Source organism: Microcebus murinus, chromosome 15, assembly GCF_040939455.1.
Source record: "Microcebus murinus isolate Inina chromosome 15, M.murinus_Inina_mat1.0, whole genome shotgun sequence".
NCBI lineage: Eukaryota > Metazoa > Chordata > Mammalia > Primates > Cheirogaleidae > Microcebus > Microcebus murinus.
In genome coordinates, this window is record NC_134118.1 from 15,252,414 (window position 1) to 15,267,059 (window position 14,646).

Below are 14,646 nucleotides of genomic sequence, written 5' to 3' on the forward strand. Positions count from 1 at the left end.
CGAGAAAAGCCTTGCTGGCTGCCTAGTGGTGAAAGCCTGCTCTAAGCGGTGCGGCTCCTCTTTCAGGAAATGAAGCGCCGCCACATCGCCAAGCCCTTTTCCATGGAGAAGCTGCTCTACCAGATCGCACAAGCGGAAGCGAAGAAAGAGAACGGCCCCACTCTCAGCACCATCTCATCCCTTCTGGATGAGCTCAGGTAACGCACAGTCTGGCTTCCAGAGACCCCCGGGACCGGGGCCGGAGAGCTGGCTCCTTCCAGGGCTCTGGGGCGGGACGGGGGCAGGTGAGAGACGGGCCCCTGCCTGTCGTCGTGGGTCCCGTCACAGCCGCAGGGCCCACTCGGTGCTTTGCCAGGTGGGTGAAGACTTGCTGGGCTGCGGTGCTGTTGAAACTTCCCCTTGTCTCCCTCTGCTTGGTGTTCGGAGTCAGGATTTCCTGAGGTGCTGATGTAAGGCGAGCCGTGTCAAGAGCTCTCTTCTGTTTGTGGGATGGACGGCAGGCGGGCTTGGACGCCCTGGCAGGCTGGTGGCAGCAGTACTTGGCCAGCGAGGCCGCCTCGCAGCGGGAAGTGTGTCCGGCTGCGTCAGGGCTCTGCACCCCAGAAATGGGGCAGTGTGTGGGGAGCAGCCCGAGGTGGGCAGCTCTCTTGCAGCCCCCCATAGTTTGTGGGTGGGGGGTGAGGGACAGAGACCACCACTGGGCAGCTTGTGAGGCCAGCCAGTCACCCCGACTTCGTCCCCAGGACTGGCGGCACTGCTTAATCCTGAAGCAGACCGGGCGGCGTGGTGCCCGGCCTCCTGAGTAACCCTCTTCTCTTCTCCCTATCATGTGGCTCCGGGACGTGTCTCCCGGCCCAGGGGAGAGGCTCTGGGCGGTGCTGACGGACGGCACCGGATTTCTACTCATGTCGCTTGAACCTTTGATGATGATGCCAACAAATAGTTTGTTCAGTGTGTCCTGGGCTGGGAACAAAGGAAGAACCGAAGCCCTTGCACAGCTTTAATGTGCTTTTGCTGCTTGTCACGATGCTCCCTGTGTCAATCGGCAAATGGGTCCCCAGCCAGGCCGTGGGCAGGGGAGCTGGGCCCCTGTCCCCTGAGGGGGGGTGTGTCTGGCTGGGTGGCGTGTGCGCTGCTGAGGGCCGGCCGCTGCTTGTCTGCAGGGATACGGAGCTGCGGCAGCGCAGGCAGCTGTTCGAGGCCGGCCTCCACTCCTCCGCGCGCTACGGCAGCCACGACGGCAACGGCACGGCGGCGGATGGCAAGAAAAAGCCTCGAAAGTGGCTGCAGTTGGAGACGTCGGAGCGGAGGTGTCAGATCTGCCAGCACCTGTGCTACCTGTCCATGGTGAGCCCTGCTCTGGGGCCCTCTGCCCCACTCCAGGCCTCTGCCCCTCAAGCTCTGGGCTGTGCCCGGCAGGGCCACTGTCAGCCCGGGACACCTGTTCCGGCCTCTAAACCTGCCGCGGGACTTTGGCGGGTTCTGGCCTCTGGGGGCGGGCGCCTCGTCCTCAGTGCTCAGGCGGGGCCGGGCCTGGGCCTGCCGCCCTTGTTCCCACAGCTTCTCTGCACGCCGTAAGCAAGTGGCCTCTGGAGGGCTAGGTGAGGGGCCAGGCCTGCCCTGCTGTGTCCCGGGCACCGTCTCCGCACCTCCCTCCCCGTCCTGATCGCACTGTCTAGAGTTTCTGACCCTCAGACACACTGCTCTCCTCACAGGTGGTGCAGGAGAATGAAAACGTCGTGTTCTGCCTGGAGTGTGCTCTGCGCCACGTGGAGAAACAGAAGTCCTGTCGAGGGCTGAAGTTGATGTACCGCTATGATGAGGTCAGTGCCTGCTGGTGGCCAGGCGTGCCGGGAGGGGGCCCAGGCAGTGCGGCTGGACGCGGTCTCCCTGGTCTGGCCCGGCAACCTGGGCTCTGCGGGGCCGAGTCCTGGCCGAGCGCAGCCCAGGTCGTGCTGGGCGCTCTGGCCCAGCAGCCTGCCCTGACGGGAATGTGACTGAGGAAGTGGGTGGCTTCAGCTTGTGTTCCGTGTGTCCAGGCCTCAGTCCGAGCTGAGAAATCAGGAACTGTAACTCTCGACACTTTTTCACCTGTAGAAACTTGGTTCCATTCTGTTGTTCTTCTGCATGCTCATCTAGCCTTCTGCCAGACCCCTTCTCCTTGGTTAGTGGGATTGCCCCCTGGGCCCGGGGTGGCCCTGGGAAGCGTGGCAGAGCAGCAGGTGAGGCTTTCTGTGCCTCTGTGGCAGCGGCAAGACCCAGGGGCCCTGGAGCAACACATGCTTAGGGAAGACCATGGGGAATGGGGGCCAGGTGGGAGGTGGGGCCGGCCTGCCCTCAGGGACAGGCGTCGGCTGCTGCTCTGTCCACTCCTCCCCAGGCTGGCGGTGCCACCCCCTCACCCAGCCCTGGGAAGTGAGTTTCGGGGTCTTGTTGCAGCGCCGTGTTTCTCCCCTGAAGCAGGCATCTTCCTCTCTGGCCCCAAACTGGTTCGGGCCCCTTGTCAGGATCCTGGAGGGAGTGAGGTTCGCGGGCGGGGCCGTGCGTGAGGATTTGCAGACAGGCCCTTCCTGCCACCCCCAGCCCTTAGAGCAGACACTCCTGTGTGGCAGCCTGTCCCGTGCACAGTGGGCTCCCCAGCCTCTGCGTCCTGACGCCAGCAGCGCCCCCATGCTGGGACAGCCAGAGCACCCGCAGGCGTGGGCACGGCCTAGCCAGCAGCGCCCGCGGAGACCCTGCCGTGCGGGGCTGTGGCGCCCGGGGAGTCCCGTCCACAGCTCTCCGCAGGACTCGGCCTGCGCTGCATGGCCCAGCGCCCCGGCTGCCAGGGTGCGGTTCGTGTCAGGACAGGCTGTGGTCTCAGAGGTTCTCTGGGGCTGGCCGGGCCACTAAGGAGATGTGCTGCCCGCTGTGGCCAGGGCCTGGCCCGGCTCCTGCGTCCCAGGAGAGCCCCAAACTGGTGTTGGTGCGAGTGCTGTGGGCAGGGGAGCAGCTGTAGCTGCCTGGGTCCCCTTGTCTCTCCGAGAAGCTGGTTCTAGGGTCCGGGTGACACTGGCAGAAGGGCCTTGCTGGCTGTAGCCCTGCACAGTCTCTGAGACCACGGAAATGAGTCAGCCCCCTTCCCTCGGCCACAGCTCAGCAGATGTCCCTGTGTCGGTCCCTGCTCCCCTCCCCGCTCCCTTGCAGGGGTAGAGTGTCGCTGACAGCGCAGCGAAGGGAATGCTCGCTCTGGGCCACGCTGCGGGACCCTGTGTGGTGAGCTTGCTCCCAGCCTCCTCCCTCCAGCCACTGCGTGGTGCCTCGAGCCCACCCACAGGATTAGGGCGACTGACTGTTGTCACACGACCCGCTAGGCCTGGGTGGGGCTGCAAGGGTGGTGCACCTGTGTCCTGGAGCTTGCACACAGTGGACACCTAGGGTGACACGCTCCTGTTCTGGGCACTAGTCAGGGTGTCCTTTATCTGTGTGGGAACTCTACGTTGACAGTTTCAGATCACACCCAGGCTCCGACAGCCCCTTTCCCTAAGCACAGGCACGTGGCGGGCCTGTGGCCACTTAGCGGGAAGGTTGCACTGGACGAGGCCTGGGGGCGGGTCAGCCGTCTGGGCCAGGCCCTTTGTCCTCACACACAGGCCCTGAGCCCGCACAGAGCCTTTCTCTTCCCTCCCGAACGGCAAATCACAATTGTGCCGCCTTCCAGACACGTCCCAGATCCAGCCAGTTCTCACTCCTGCTTCCACCAGTGCCACCACTCAGTGCCCTGCCCGGTCTTTACTGCATTCCTTCCCCGGTTTCTGTTCCTCACATAGCATGTCGCTTACTGCAAACCCCCGTGGCCTCAGGGCTGGGCTCCAAGCCCTCCTGCTGTTGGTCCGCTTCCCCGGCTCGGGCTGCGAACTCGTCCTTCCCCAAACGCGCAGCGCCCGGGGGCTCTGGGAGAAGCCCCCGAACCCAGGACTCTCCCTTTCCAGGCAGCAAGCACGGGGCCGCCTCTGGGTCAGCTGCTAGCGGGCTTACGTGACGCTCCCACGCTGTGGGCCAGACCGGCAGCTTCCTGGGGCACACGTCCTGCCCCTGGCAGGGCACGGCTCGCTTCCTCGCCTGTGAACAGGCCCGGGCCCTCCTTGGGATCACCTTTCAGATGCCCTCTCCTCGTCAGCCCCGCGCTGCACGTGGCGACCCCGCTGGGCCTTCCTCCAGGCACTGCCGTCACGGTCACTGTGCGTGTCCCTGAGTTACGTGGCTTCCTCCAAGCTGTGCGGTGCTGTGCTGAGCGGAGCCTGTCCTTCCCTCCCCGCGCGCTACTTCCCGCTGGGAAGGCCATGCCCAGCCGCGTGCACCTGCGTGGCCCACTAGGGGCTGGTGCGTCTGGACTCGGGCGGTGGGTCAGACTCTGCCTTTGGCTACACTATAAGATTAGCAAGCAGGAGAAAGATCTGTCTGCATATTTTTTGTTTTTAAAGAGCATGTGCAGTGAAGGCAACAACCACTTTGCTATCCTTGCTTTTCCACGTTAACAGCAAATGTCAGAGCACGGTTGCAATATAAGGATATAGATCCTTAGCGTACGAGTAAGACCCTCTCTGGCAACTTGCAGAGCACAGCCAGCTGCGCTCACGCTTGCGTTCCTGAGGACTGTGAGCCTCCTGGGGCGCCTGGTCCTCTCAGGCTGGCTGTGCAAGATTCCAGCAAGTGAGGCTGTGGCCGTCCCCACCCCGAGCTCGGCAGGGGCAGTGGTCTGGGCAGGCCACTGTCCTCCCAGCCAGCAGCATGCAGGTGGGAGAATGGCGTCCTCCTCTTGCTGGCCCTCATCGAGGTGGCTTTTGCCCCATGTAAGAAACTCATTTTGAAGAAGCTTGTCACTTACCCTATATTGTTACACGTGCACCACTGACTTCTCTGTGACCAGAGCCAGCTGGTGCTTTGTTTCTTGCCCTTACTTTCCAGGGCTTTTCCAAGGGCCACGGGTGAGGAAGGGCTTTGGGGACAGGGCTGCTTCCTCCGCTGCCCGGGTCTGCATGGTTCCTGCCACCCGGCCCAGACATGTGCTTGTGACGTGTGTCTGCTGCTCCTTCCTGTGTTCGCTGTTAAGATGGGAAGTGACAAATTTTTGACACAGATGAATGGTCCTCTTGGATGACTTTTAGGAAATAACAAAGGAGGCCATAATAGAAAATGTAAGGACCAGTGTTTGCATTTATTTGCAAGACCAGGTCAAGTGGTTTGTGTCTGGGCAGCCAGAGTGAGTCCAGGAGCTTGGGTGTCTGTGTCGCCCCAGGGCCCCAGCCCCTCTCTGCCTAGCGCCTCCTGTGGGTGCTGCGCTCACCCCAGGCCTTCCCTCCCTGAGTCGGGGTGACCCGTGGTGGTCCCGGGTGGTCGTGAGGATGAAATGATCACACGTGCTGTGTGCTGTAGGCGGGACCAGGAGAAGGAGCAGCCGCTGTCTGAGCCGTGTTCGTGTACAGACCTGGCTGCATGGTGACAGCCGTCCGGACACCTCAAGTAAATGTCAAAACCCACATCCAAATGCAGCTTTTAGGAAATAATTATGTACTTACTGTGTGCCGGTATGGGACTTTGTATTTGTTACTTTAGCATTTTCATTTGTTTAGCCCCCCAGGGAGGTGCCATCAGCTTTTCTTATTTTGGGGATGAAGGAACAGGTTAGGGGAGGTTGCCTGCAAAGCAGGCGCCTCACTGGCTGTGAAGTGAGAAACCTGTGTCTCCCTGACGAGGAAGGCGAATTTCAGGTGCCCATCTCGGGGCCCTCCACGCTCTGAAGTGTCGCTCTGATGAGTTCTCAAGCCCGCCGCGTCTCAGGCTCTCTGGGGATGTTGTAAAAGCCAGTCCCAGCTGTCCTGAGCCGCACGCCGCGGTCTCGGGCTTGACGGCGTGGGGTGACCGCCTGCCCAGCCGCGCCTCCAGCTCCATCCTACACCCGCCCCTGGGCGGTTCTCCGGGGACAGCGCCCTTCTCTCGTGTACTAATTCTGTGTCTTCCTTTCACCCCCAAACAGGAACAGATTATTAGTCTGGTCAATCAGATCTGTGGCAAAGTATCTGGTAAAAACGGCAGCGTTGAGAACTGTCTCAGTAAACCCACACCAAAAAGAGGCCCCCGCAAGAGAGCGACCGTGGACGTGCCGCCTTCCCGGCTGTCAGCCTCCGGTTCATCCAAAAGTGCTTCGAGCTCATCATGAAGATGCCAACACCCGTGGTCGATTTATATATATTTTTTTGTAATTATTATATTCTAGTTTGGAGTACTTGCTGTAGGATACAAGCTGTCTTTGCACTAGCTCTAAAGAAGATTTTCTTCTGGTTTTAGAGAACTAATTTTGTTTTAGCATTAAATTGTTGAACTTTTTTTTGTACTTAGAATACCTAGATACTGCAGTCAGATTTTGGAAACTGCCGTTATATTCACTGTTTTAAAAACCCTTGAGGGGCTGTATTAATTTGTATTGCCCCTATGGCTGACAAAAGCCTTTTTGTTTTATTTTGTTTTTGATTTTTTTTTTTTTTGTAACTGTTGGGGAAAAAAGGCTTTTTAACCCATTTTTGAAGAGGGGTGAAGTTTGGAGAACAAATTTTAAAAAAAACCATCAGTCATGTGAGCAGATTTTTCTAGATCGGAAAAGGGATAGGAGACACACAAACACACACACACACAGGAAAAAACTTGAAAAGAAATGGCTTTGCTTTGGCTGTCTTTTTTTCTTCTGTCATGTGCAAGATGAGTTTATAATTTTTAAAACCGGAGAGCCCCCCTTCTGTTTCTTTGGGCGGTTATGGCAGCTGAAGGCGGACGTTGTTTCCTGACCATGGGCAAAAGGAAGAGATGGAGCGAGTAGGTTCTCTTACCAGCACATCACTATGCATCTGTTGGAGGAAGGAAGGAAAGCGCGAGAGGAAGACGACGACTGCCTGCCTTGGAGGGGTCACGTGAGGGAGACCTGTGCCTGATTTCATTAGGAAATCCATTCTGTTATTTTTTGGTGCTGTTGGCTACTTTATCAAAAAACCCTTCAATAGCATCCTTAAGAAAAAAAAAAAAGAAAAAAGTGATTTGAAGCCATTAAGTGCTTCTTTGTCATCAATGTGCAATCTTTCTAACATTCCATCTTCATCTCACTGCTTCTTGTTTTACACCTTCACAAGTCAGCATTAATCTTTCTTTTTAAATTTGTTTCGTTTATGATCACATTTAGAGCCACTAGGAGGTCTGCAGTTCTTTTTGAATGTGAAAATGCATTTGCGCGCTCATCTTGTCTATTTTTTCTCTTCATGTTGTAACAAAAAGGAAAAAAAAGAAAAAAAAAAGAATCCCATCCCTTTTGTACATACGCCTGTAAATTGTTTTAAATACTTGAGCCTTTTTCTTGGTGGGGGGGTGGGGAGGGGTGAGAAGACAAGATGAAGAAAAGCCTTACATTTCAGTTTCTTCATCGGTTGGATTGGATGCTTACAGGGTTTTTCTTGTAACATTTATAAGTGCTGCTTACATCACTGAACAACAACAAAAAAATAATAATGGAGTAGCTGTTGCCCTTCTCCGGTTGTGTGTACAGTATGTGTGGAATAAAAAAGGGAAACTGTTTTCACAAGCTGTTCTTTGTTTCATAATTGGATTCATCAATCCCGTAGCTACCCATATTGCACTGAGCTTGCCAGTGGTGACTGCCAGGAACGTCCTATGATCCACTTTGTTGGTTGTTGTTGCAGAAGACTGAACTGTTTTGGAATATTTAACAATGACATAAACAGAGTCAAGTGTTTTCCAATGTGGTTGTCCGGTTTTTATGGCCTTGCTGTGTACTTTTCCCTCTCTTTGACAGTGAACTTCTGCCTCTGGCTTACAGTTTGACATTTAATTTATTAGCGCTGCTCTGCACCCCTCCCTCGGGAGGGAAGACTTCATGTGGTTTATTGCGAGTTTTTTGTTTACTTTTCAGGTTTGTAATACAAGGTTTAATAATAAAAACAAAGTTTTTTGGACATTTGTCTTGTGGAAGATGAGTTAATGAAACGAGTTCTTTCCGGATCTCGGGGCAGAGGGCTGAGCGTGCCGCCCTGCAGCCAGGCAGTGGGGCTGACAGCACACTTCACAGTGCCATCTGCCGTGGCCGGGTCCCCTTTGAGCAAACCACACGGCTGCCGTGTGGTCCCGGGCTGCAGCTGCCCCGCCCTACGTGCTGGCGGTTCCCCACCACACTCCCCCAATTCCTGACGGAGTCTGTCCCCTCACCCTCTTACCGGGCTGCAAAAGGTGGTGAAGGGAACACGTCATCTCGTGGACCAGGTTTTGTTCGGGAGCAAGAATGGAGTATTGCTTTTGGCTTATTTCTGTTCTTGTGGGCCCAGGGCGTGTGCTCTTATTAAAGTAGGGGTTGGTTGTGGACTAACAGTTGTGCAATGATCAGATGAAAACCCAAGCTTTGTCAAAAGTTGACTACAACTTTCAGCCTGTGAAAGGGCAGGCGGCTCACTGTCCCGGTGGGAACTGAGTGTGCACGGCTCAGCCAGCCTCCGGGGAAACCCCCCCCCCCCATCCTAGCACCTTCGCTGCGCTGGGAGGGACTGGGAGTTACACAGGCCTTAAGGAAGTGTGTATTAAGTGTCCTTTCTGTATACACTAGCTCTGTACCCTCTGTTTAGTGTTTTAAGTCCTCAAAACTTTATTGTTAGCTCCTCAGTCAGCTTCTCACACGTTATTGGCAATTGTATAAAAAAAATCAAGAACCTCCATAAAACCACCTGACTTCACAGGTGGAATTCTGTGCACAGCTGAAACCTGATTTGAACGTAGTCAGAGAACGTGAATGCCCTATTTAAGAGTCGCTGTCATCACTCACATCTGGAGTGGCCTCTCTGTCGGTGTGTAAAGTGGCCAGGGCGGTGTCCACCTGGACCTCCTCCTCATCGGACTGAACAAGGGGGGACTCCCCGCCTTCGCTGGGGTCCTGGGTGGCCGAGTCAGTGCATGGCGAGGATGAGGAAGGTGGCTTGGCTCGTAATTCTGAGGGATTTGGAACCTGAAGCGTAATTTCATTCTGACAAGTATTGGATTCTGGCCCTGCAAAGTAAAGCAGAAAAACACCCGTCATGGAAGCACTGCAGTTTAGAACGGCCACCGATGACAGCTGCTGAGCGTGCTCAGAGTAACAGAAGTGGACGGTTTCTGCTGCAGTGCTCTGGGGCCTGCAGAACCAGGATGGCCATCGCAGTGCAGGAAACTGCCCTGGGAGACTGAGCTAAGTGACACCAGGGTCCCTGAGCTGAGCCAGCCACCTGTGTCAGACAGAAAGATAATGATGCAATGTACCTTTCTAACGATGTAATGTCCCGCATAATAGTGTGCTTACAGGCCCAGGGGCCAGTGCTGCATGTCTCTGAGGAGCAGTCCATGTAACCTCGATAGTCTAGATTTACTTCTTTTTACCCTTTTAAGTAATTCAGAGACACCAGTGCTAAGAGAAAATACTGACCTTTCAGCATTTCTCCTGTTTCACGGGAACTAAATAAGTTTAGGAAATCAAAACTCCATGTGCAGATGATGTCACCATTTCTGTCTCCTTGGCTCTGAGAAAAGGGCCGGCATTAATCCCCATTTCCAGTATTCTGTCTTAGAACTTTCCAGTATTCTGTCTTAGGACAGGGGCAAATGCACTCGAGACCTGCTTTTCCCTGATGTAACAATGCTTTCACGGATTTGCTGGGAGAAGAGTTTAGAGAAAGTGGGAACCATGGTAATGGCAGAACTTTCTAGAGGTGGCCACGGCGCTGCTTGGAGGACTGAGCTTTGCTTGTACCCAGCCAGAAGAGCTGGTATGAAATTTTAAATGAACTGAACCCCAGTATAGGTCTAGCATAGGTCTGGTGCATCAGTAAGTATTTACAAAATTAACATGAAACAAAATTTTGGGAAGGCATGAAATGGAGCTAAAAGTGCCCATAGATTTGTGACTAATTTTTTTTTTTTGAGACAGAGTCTTACTCTGTGGCCTGGGCTAGAGTGCCGTGGCGTCAGCCTAGCTCACAGCAACCTCAGACTCCTGCGTTCAAGTAATCCTTCTGCCTCAGCCTCCCAAGTAGCTGGGATTACAGGCATGCGCCACCATGCCCGGCTAATTTTGTCTATATATCTTTAGTTGTCTAGCCAGTTTCTTTCTGTTTTTAGTAGAGACAGGGTCTTGCTCTTGCTCAGGCTGGTCTCAAACTCCTGAGCTCAAACAATCCACCTGCCTCTGCCTCCCAGAGTGCTAGGATTATGGGCGTGAGCCACCGCGCCCAGCCAATTTGCGACTAATTTTTATAATATAAGCCAAGTGCTAAACACCCAGCATGGCCATGCCCACAGCAGACATTCCATCAATATCTGCTGAAGTAGGAAGAGTTTAAAAAAAAAATGCTTAGACCAGGTACAAGGTGTATCCCTACCTATCGCCAAATTTTAGTCCCTGATTAAAAACCCAACTTTAATTTCTGGGATGGAGAAGGAGGTAAAACACAATTAAGAACGCTTCCTGTTCGCTGACTGTACTGTGGTCAAACACTACTGGAGGAAAGTTCGTGACTGAACCACTGCCGTTTCCTTTGCCTCCCTGTTGCCAGACCAAACCCAGGTACGTGGAAATGGGGGTTAGCGGGACGAGACGGGGGCTGTGTGCTTAGGGATTTGCACCTTGTGTCAGGTCACACAATTCTGACGTCTTCTCTTTGTAGTGAATGGTATTAATAAATCCTTGGTTATGCAAGTCTGTACACCGTACCTAAGACAGGGGACAGGGCAGCGTTATCTTCTCCGCCTGAATTCAAGAAGACGTCCAGGGCCTCCTGGTCGGATATGTCCATGAGGTCCATCTGCTCCAGCATGTCCACGTTCACTTCCATGGATGACATGCTGCCTATGGGCTCTGGGAACAGATAGGCAACACAAGAAAGTATACCTTTTTATCTTTATTACTACTTTAAAAGCTTTAGAACTTCAGTTGCCATTAGGCTGATCTAGGTATGAGATATCTCCTGCTACTCCAAGCTTGCTTGCTTCAAAACGACCTGCAAAGTATTACTAAATGACACAGCCCAGGCTGGTACTTCACATCCGTACTACATCACCACTGGTCACCTGAACCTTTTGATTCCATAACAATTACTGTTTACTCCCAACCCTTTGTTTGGGGGTGCTGCAGACAGAACAGTCTCTGCATTAAGCAGTTCTCGCTGCTGGGTGTAGGGCACTCGGGCAGGAGCAGGCGCGGTCTCAAAGAGGCCAGTGTCGCTGCAGCAGCACAAAGGTAGCAGCCTCCCTCCCTCCCCGCCAGACAGAGCTCTGCTTTCTGCCTGCAGTTGCCCCCAAACGTCATAGGCAGGTATAATCCTATAATTCCAGTTGAAGTTTTCACTGCTTTTGGAACACAGCTCAGTCCCAACAGCAACAAGGGTTTGAGCATCCGCAAGCTGGGAAGTTGAGCCAAAAGCTCCCTGCGGTGAAAGCACGGGCTGGGAGAAACAGCGCAGCCCACCAGCGAAAGGAGACCAAGAATGCTGCTCGTCTGCCTTGGCCTGCGCGTGAATCACAGGGGACCGAGCTCATATTTAAACGACCTCTGTGGTCCAGAAAACCACAAGCTGTTACCCTGCGCATGACGGTGCCTGGCAGAAGCAAATGCAAAGGATGCGCCCTGGAAGGATACACCCTTAGCCTTGATTGATGCAAAATCAGTTCCAATCCGATCTGGAATTTATAACATACCTGGAAATAAATCACTATGAGTAAGGGTCAGGAACAAACAGCACCCTTCCTCAAGAACTTTACAGGTGGCTGTTTACATATAATGAAATAAAAGATGGAGTACAAAAATGAACACAGTGTCAAAAATGCAGACAAGACATTTGAAAAAGAGCCAGATAATGTCTAGGTAGGAAAAATTTAATCACTGAAATTTAAAACTAAGGGCACAGGTAAAGATTACGCACAGTTAAGTAGAAAATTGATAAAATAGAAGACTATATTTGCCACACTACAGCACAGAAACAAAAAGATGTGAAATACAAAAGAGCTTAAGAGATGTGGAAAATGCAAAAATTTAACATATGTTCACAGTTCCAAAAGAAGAGAATGGAAGAGCAACTATATTCAAAGAAGCTGATTATTTTCCTGAATTGAAAGACCTCAGGACCCAGATTTAAGAGGAAAAATGCATTCCATGCAAGATAAAAGCAATCCTCACCTACATCAATTGCTTTGAAGTTGAAGAACATCAGAGACACAGAGGCGCTCTAAAAGGCAGCCACAGAGAAAGGGCAGGTTACGAAAAAGGAGGAAATAATTAGGATGACAGGCAACTTCTGAACACCAATAATAAAAGCCAGAAGACAGCAGAATAAGTTCAAAGAGGAGAGATAAATGTCATCTCTAAAATGATACATCATTAGATATCATTTAAGATCAAGTGTAAGATACAAGCACAGTCAGACCAAGAAAAAACACTATCATGAACCTACTCTCACTAAAGGTATAAAGAAGGAAGATCTAAGTGCAAGAAAGCATAGTTAGCAGAGACTTCTAAGTTTGTGAGTGACAGGAAGCTTGGAACAGCAGCAAGGGGAGTTGCTGTGGCCCAATTAACCTGCTCAACAGTAATGACACGGGCGGCCGGGGACGGTGTGCTCAGAAGTTGCCTGGGATCCCCGTTTACCTGGCAGGAAGGTAAGAGCCTCATTGTCATTAGGCTCACAAACTCATTACAGTTCTACACTAGAATGGGAGGTAAGGAGTGCACAGTTTCTCTTTTAGGTGGGTGAAAGTTCATTATAGTTTAGATGATCCCATGTTTGGTGGCAGCATGCAAGGCGACATAGGAGCCAGTGGAAGTTGGCCTGCCCCGCCTGCCTCAGACCTGACCCGGGTGTGGAGTGGAGTGTGGCCAGGCAGAGGACATCAGTGACTGTCCTTGATCTACAAGGCTGGCTGGTCAGGGGAACTTGACAGTAGCCCACTGCCCAAACTTGCTCCTCTTAGGAGCAGTCTTCTGAGGGTGGCCGGGGGTGGGGTAGGGGGGGTTTTCTCTGGGGCCACGGACGCCTTTCAGCAAGGCCTTTCTGGCTTTTCAATTTTAGGCCTTTCTTTGACTTCAGTTTTGAAGGGGCACAGGCTCCCATTTCTGTCTATGCCATCTTCTTAAAAAGGGAAGGTCGGGGGGAAATGGACTAAAATTAAGCACAGGGAAAGTTTTCAGGAAAATGCTGCAGCACCAAATAAAGATGACAAGGAAGCCAGGCAGGTAAGTCAGTAATCACAGTAAATGTCAAAAAACCAAACTTGCCAGTTAAGAGAGTATATGATTGAAATGATAAAATCCAGCTATATTCTGTTTATAGGAAATACTCCTGAAATGAAAAGACAAAAACATTAACAGTTTTCTCAAAAAATGGAAAGCATATAATGGGCAAACAATTTTAAGAAGAAAACTGATAAAGCCGTATCTGTATCAAACAAAATAGAATTTAGGGGGAAACAAAAGCAATATTGGGATGAAGAGTAATAGTGATTTTTGAAAGGTTCAATTCACCAAGAAGATAATTCAAACTTCTGCAGGACTATATTTTTGGCTATGTTTTAAAGAATGGCAGAATGACAATGAAAATACAACATCCATAATTTTGGGGGAGGCGTGTGTTAATACACCCCTGGCAGCCACAAAATTAGTAGTAGAGAAAACCAAAATCTTATTCTCCAATCACAATGAAATTTAGCTAGAAATCAGTAACAAAAAGTAACTAGGAAAGCCTTTCATATATCCAATTATTTTAAAACACAGTTTATACATCAAATGGGAAATCTTAATGAAAAAAGTTAAATTCCCAGGAACTATTAAGTATCAAAACTTGTAGAAAAAAATGGTACCATAAACAAGAAATCCATAGCTTTCCTAGCACTCTGGGAGGCTGAGGCGGGCTGATTGCTTGAGCTCAGGAGTTCAAACCAGCCTAGGCAAGAGTGAGACCCTGTTTCTACTATAAATAGAAAGAAATTAATTGGCCAACCAACATATATAGAAAAAATTAGCCAGGCATGGTGGCGCATGCCTGTAGTCCCAGCTACTCGGTAGGCTGAGGCAGGAGGATTGCTTGAGCCCAGGAGTTTGAGGTTGCTGTGAGCTAGGCTGATGCCACGGCACTCACTCTAGCCTGGGCAACAAAGTGAAACTCTGTCTCAAATCCATAGCTTTGAATGCCTTATTAAGAGAGGAATACTGAAAATTAAGCCTAAACATTCAATTTAAATTAGGGGGAAAAATGTCCCAATAAAGCAAAACTAAAGAGGAAAAATTAATGCAACCGTAGAGAGGAAGAACAAAATGGTTGGTTCCTTAGGGGAAAAAACAAAATTGACTATTTTCTGGGTAAGATTCATCATGAATAGAAATAAAGGGCAAAAATTAACAATTTTAGGAATGTGAAAGCAAACCTGACCACAAATAAAGCAAATATTGAAAAGAGCACTATAGGCAATGTTATACGAATACATTTGAAAACCAAAGACAGTTCTAGGAAAACTTGCCAAAATTAACAAGAAATAGAAAATCTCTATAACCATCAGGTAAAAGGAATAGGTAGCTCTTCAAACAGAGAAGTCACTGGT

The 14,646-nt window shown here is 51.4% G+C and overlaps 2 protein-coding genes across 5 annotated transcripts in view; one reads left to right on the plus strand and one right to left on the minus strand.

The window, feature by feature from the left end:
- Nucleotides 1-7,999, plus strand: part of JARID2 (jumonji and AT-rich interaction domain containing 2) — a 248,002-nt gene extending 240,003 nt beyond the window's left edge. For all 3 annotated transcript variants that reach the window (XM_012753517.3, XM_012753520.3, XM_012753525.3), the window contains 4 exons: nucleotides 67-197; nucleotides 1,164-1,347; nucleotides 1,716-1,823; nucleotides 6,017-7,999. In XM_012753517.3, coding sequence (XP_012608971.2) covers nucleotides 67-197; nucleotides 1,164-1,347; nucleotides 1,716-1,823; nucleotides 6,017-6,199 — 606 coding nt within the window. In that variant the 3' untranslated portion in view covers nucleotides 6,200-7,999. The remainder of the gene's footprint in view (nucleotides 1-66; nucleotides 198-1,163; nucleotides 1,348-1,715; nucleotides 1,824-6,016) is intronic.
- A 653-nt stretch (nucleotides 8,000-8,652) lies between these two features.
- DTNBP1 (dystrobrevin binding protein 1) overlaps nucleotides 8,653-14,646 on the minus strand; it is a 129,359-nt gene continuing 123,365 nt past the window's right edge. For both annotated transcript variants that reach the window (XM_012753527.3, XM_020280121.2), the window contains exons 9-10: nucleotides 10,772-10,915; nucleotides 8,653-9,075 (exon numbers count right to left, since the gene is read on the minus strand). In XM_012753527.3, coding sequence (XP_012608981.3) covers nucleotides 8,831-9,075; nucleotides 10,772-10,915 — 389 coding nt within the window. In that variant the 3' untranslated portion in view covers nucleotides 8,653-8,830. The remainder of the gene's footprint in view (nucleotides 9,076-10,771; nucleotides 10,916-14,646) is intronic.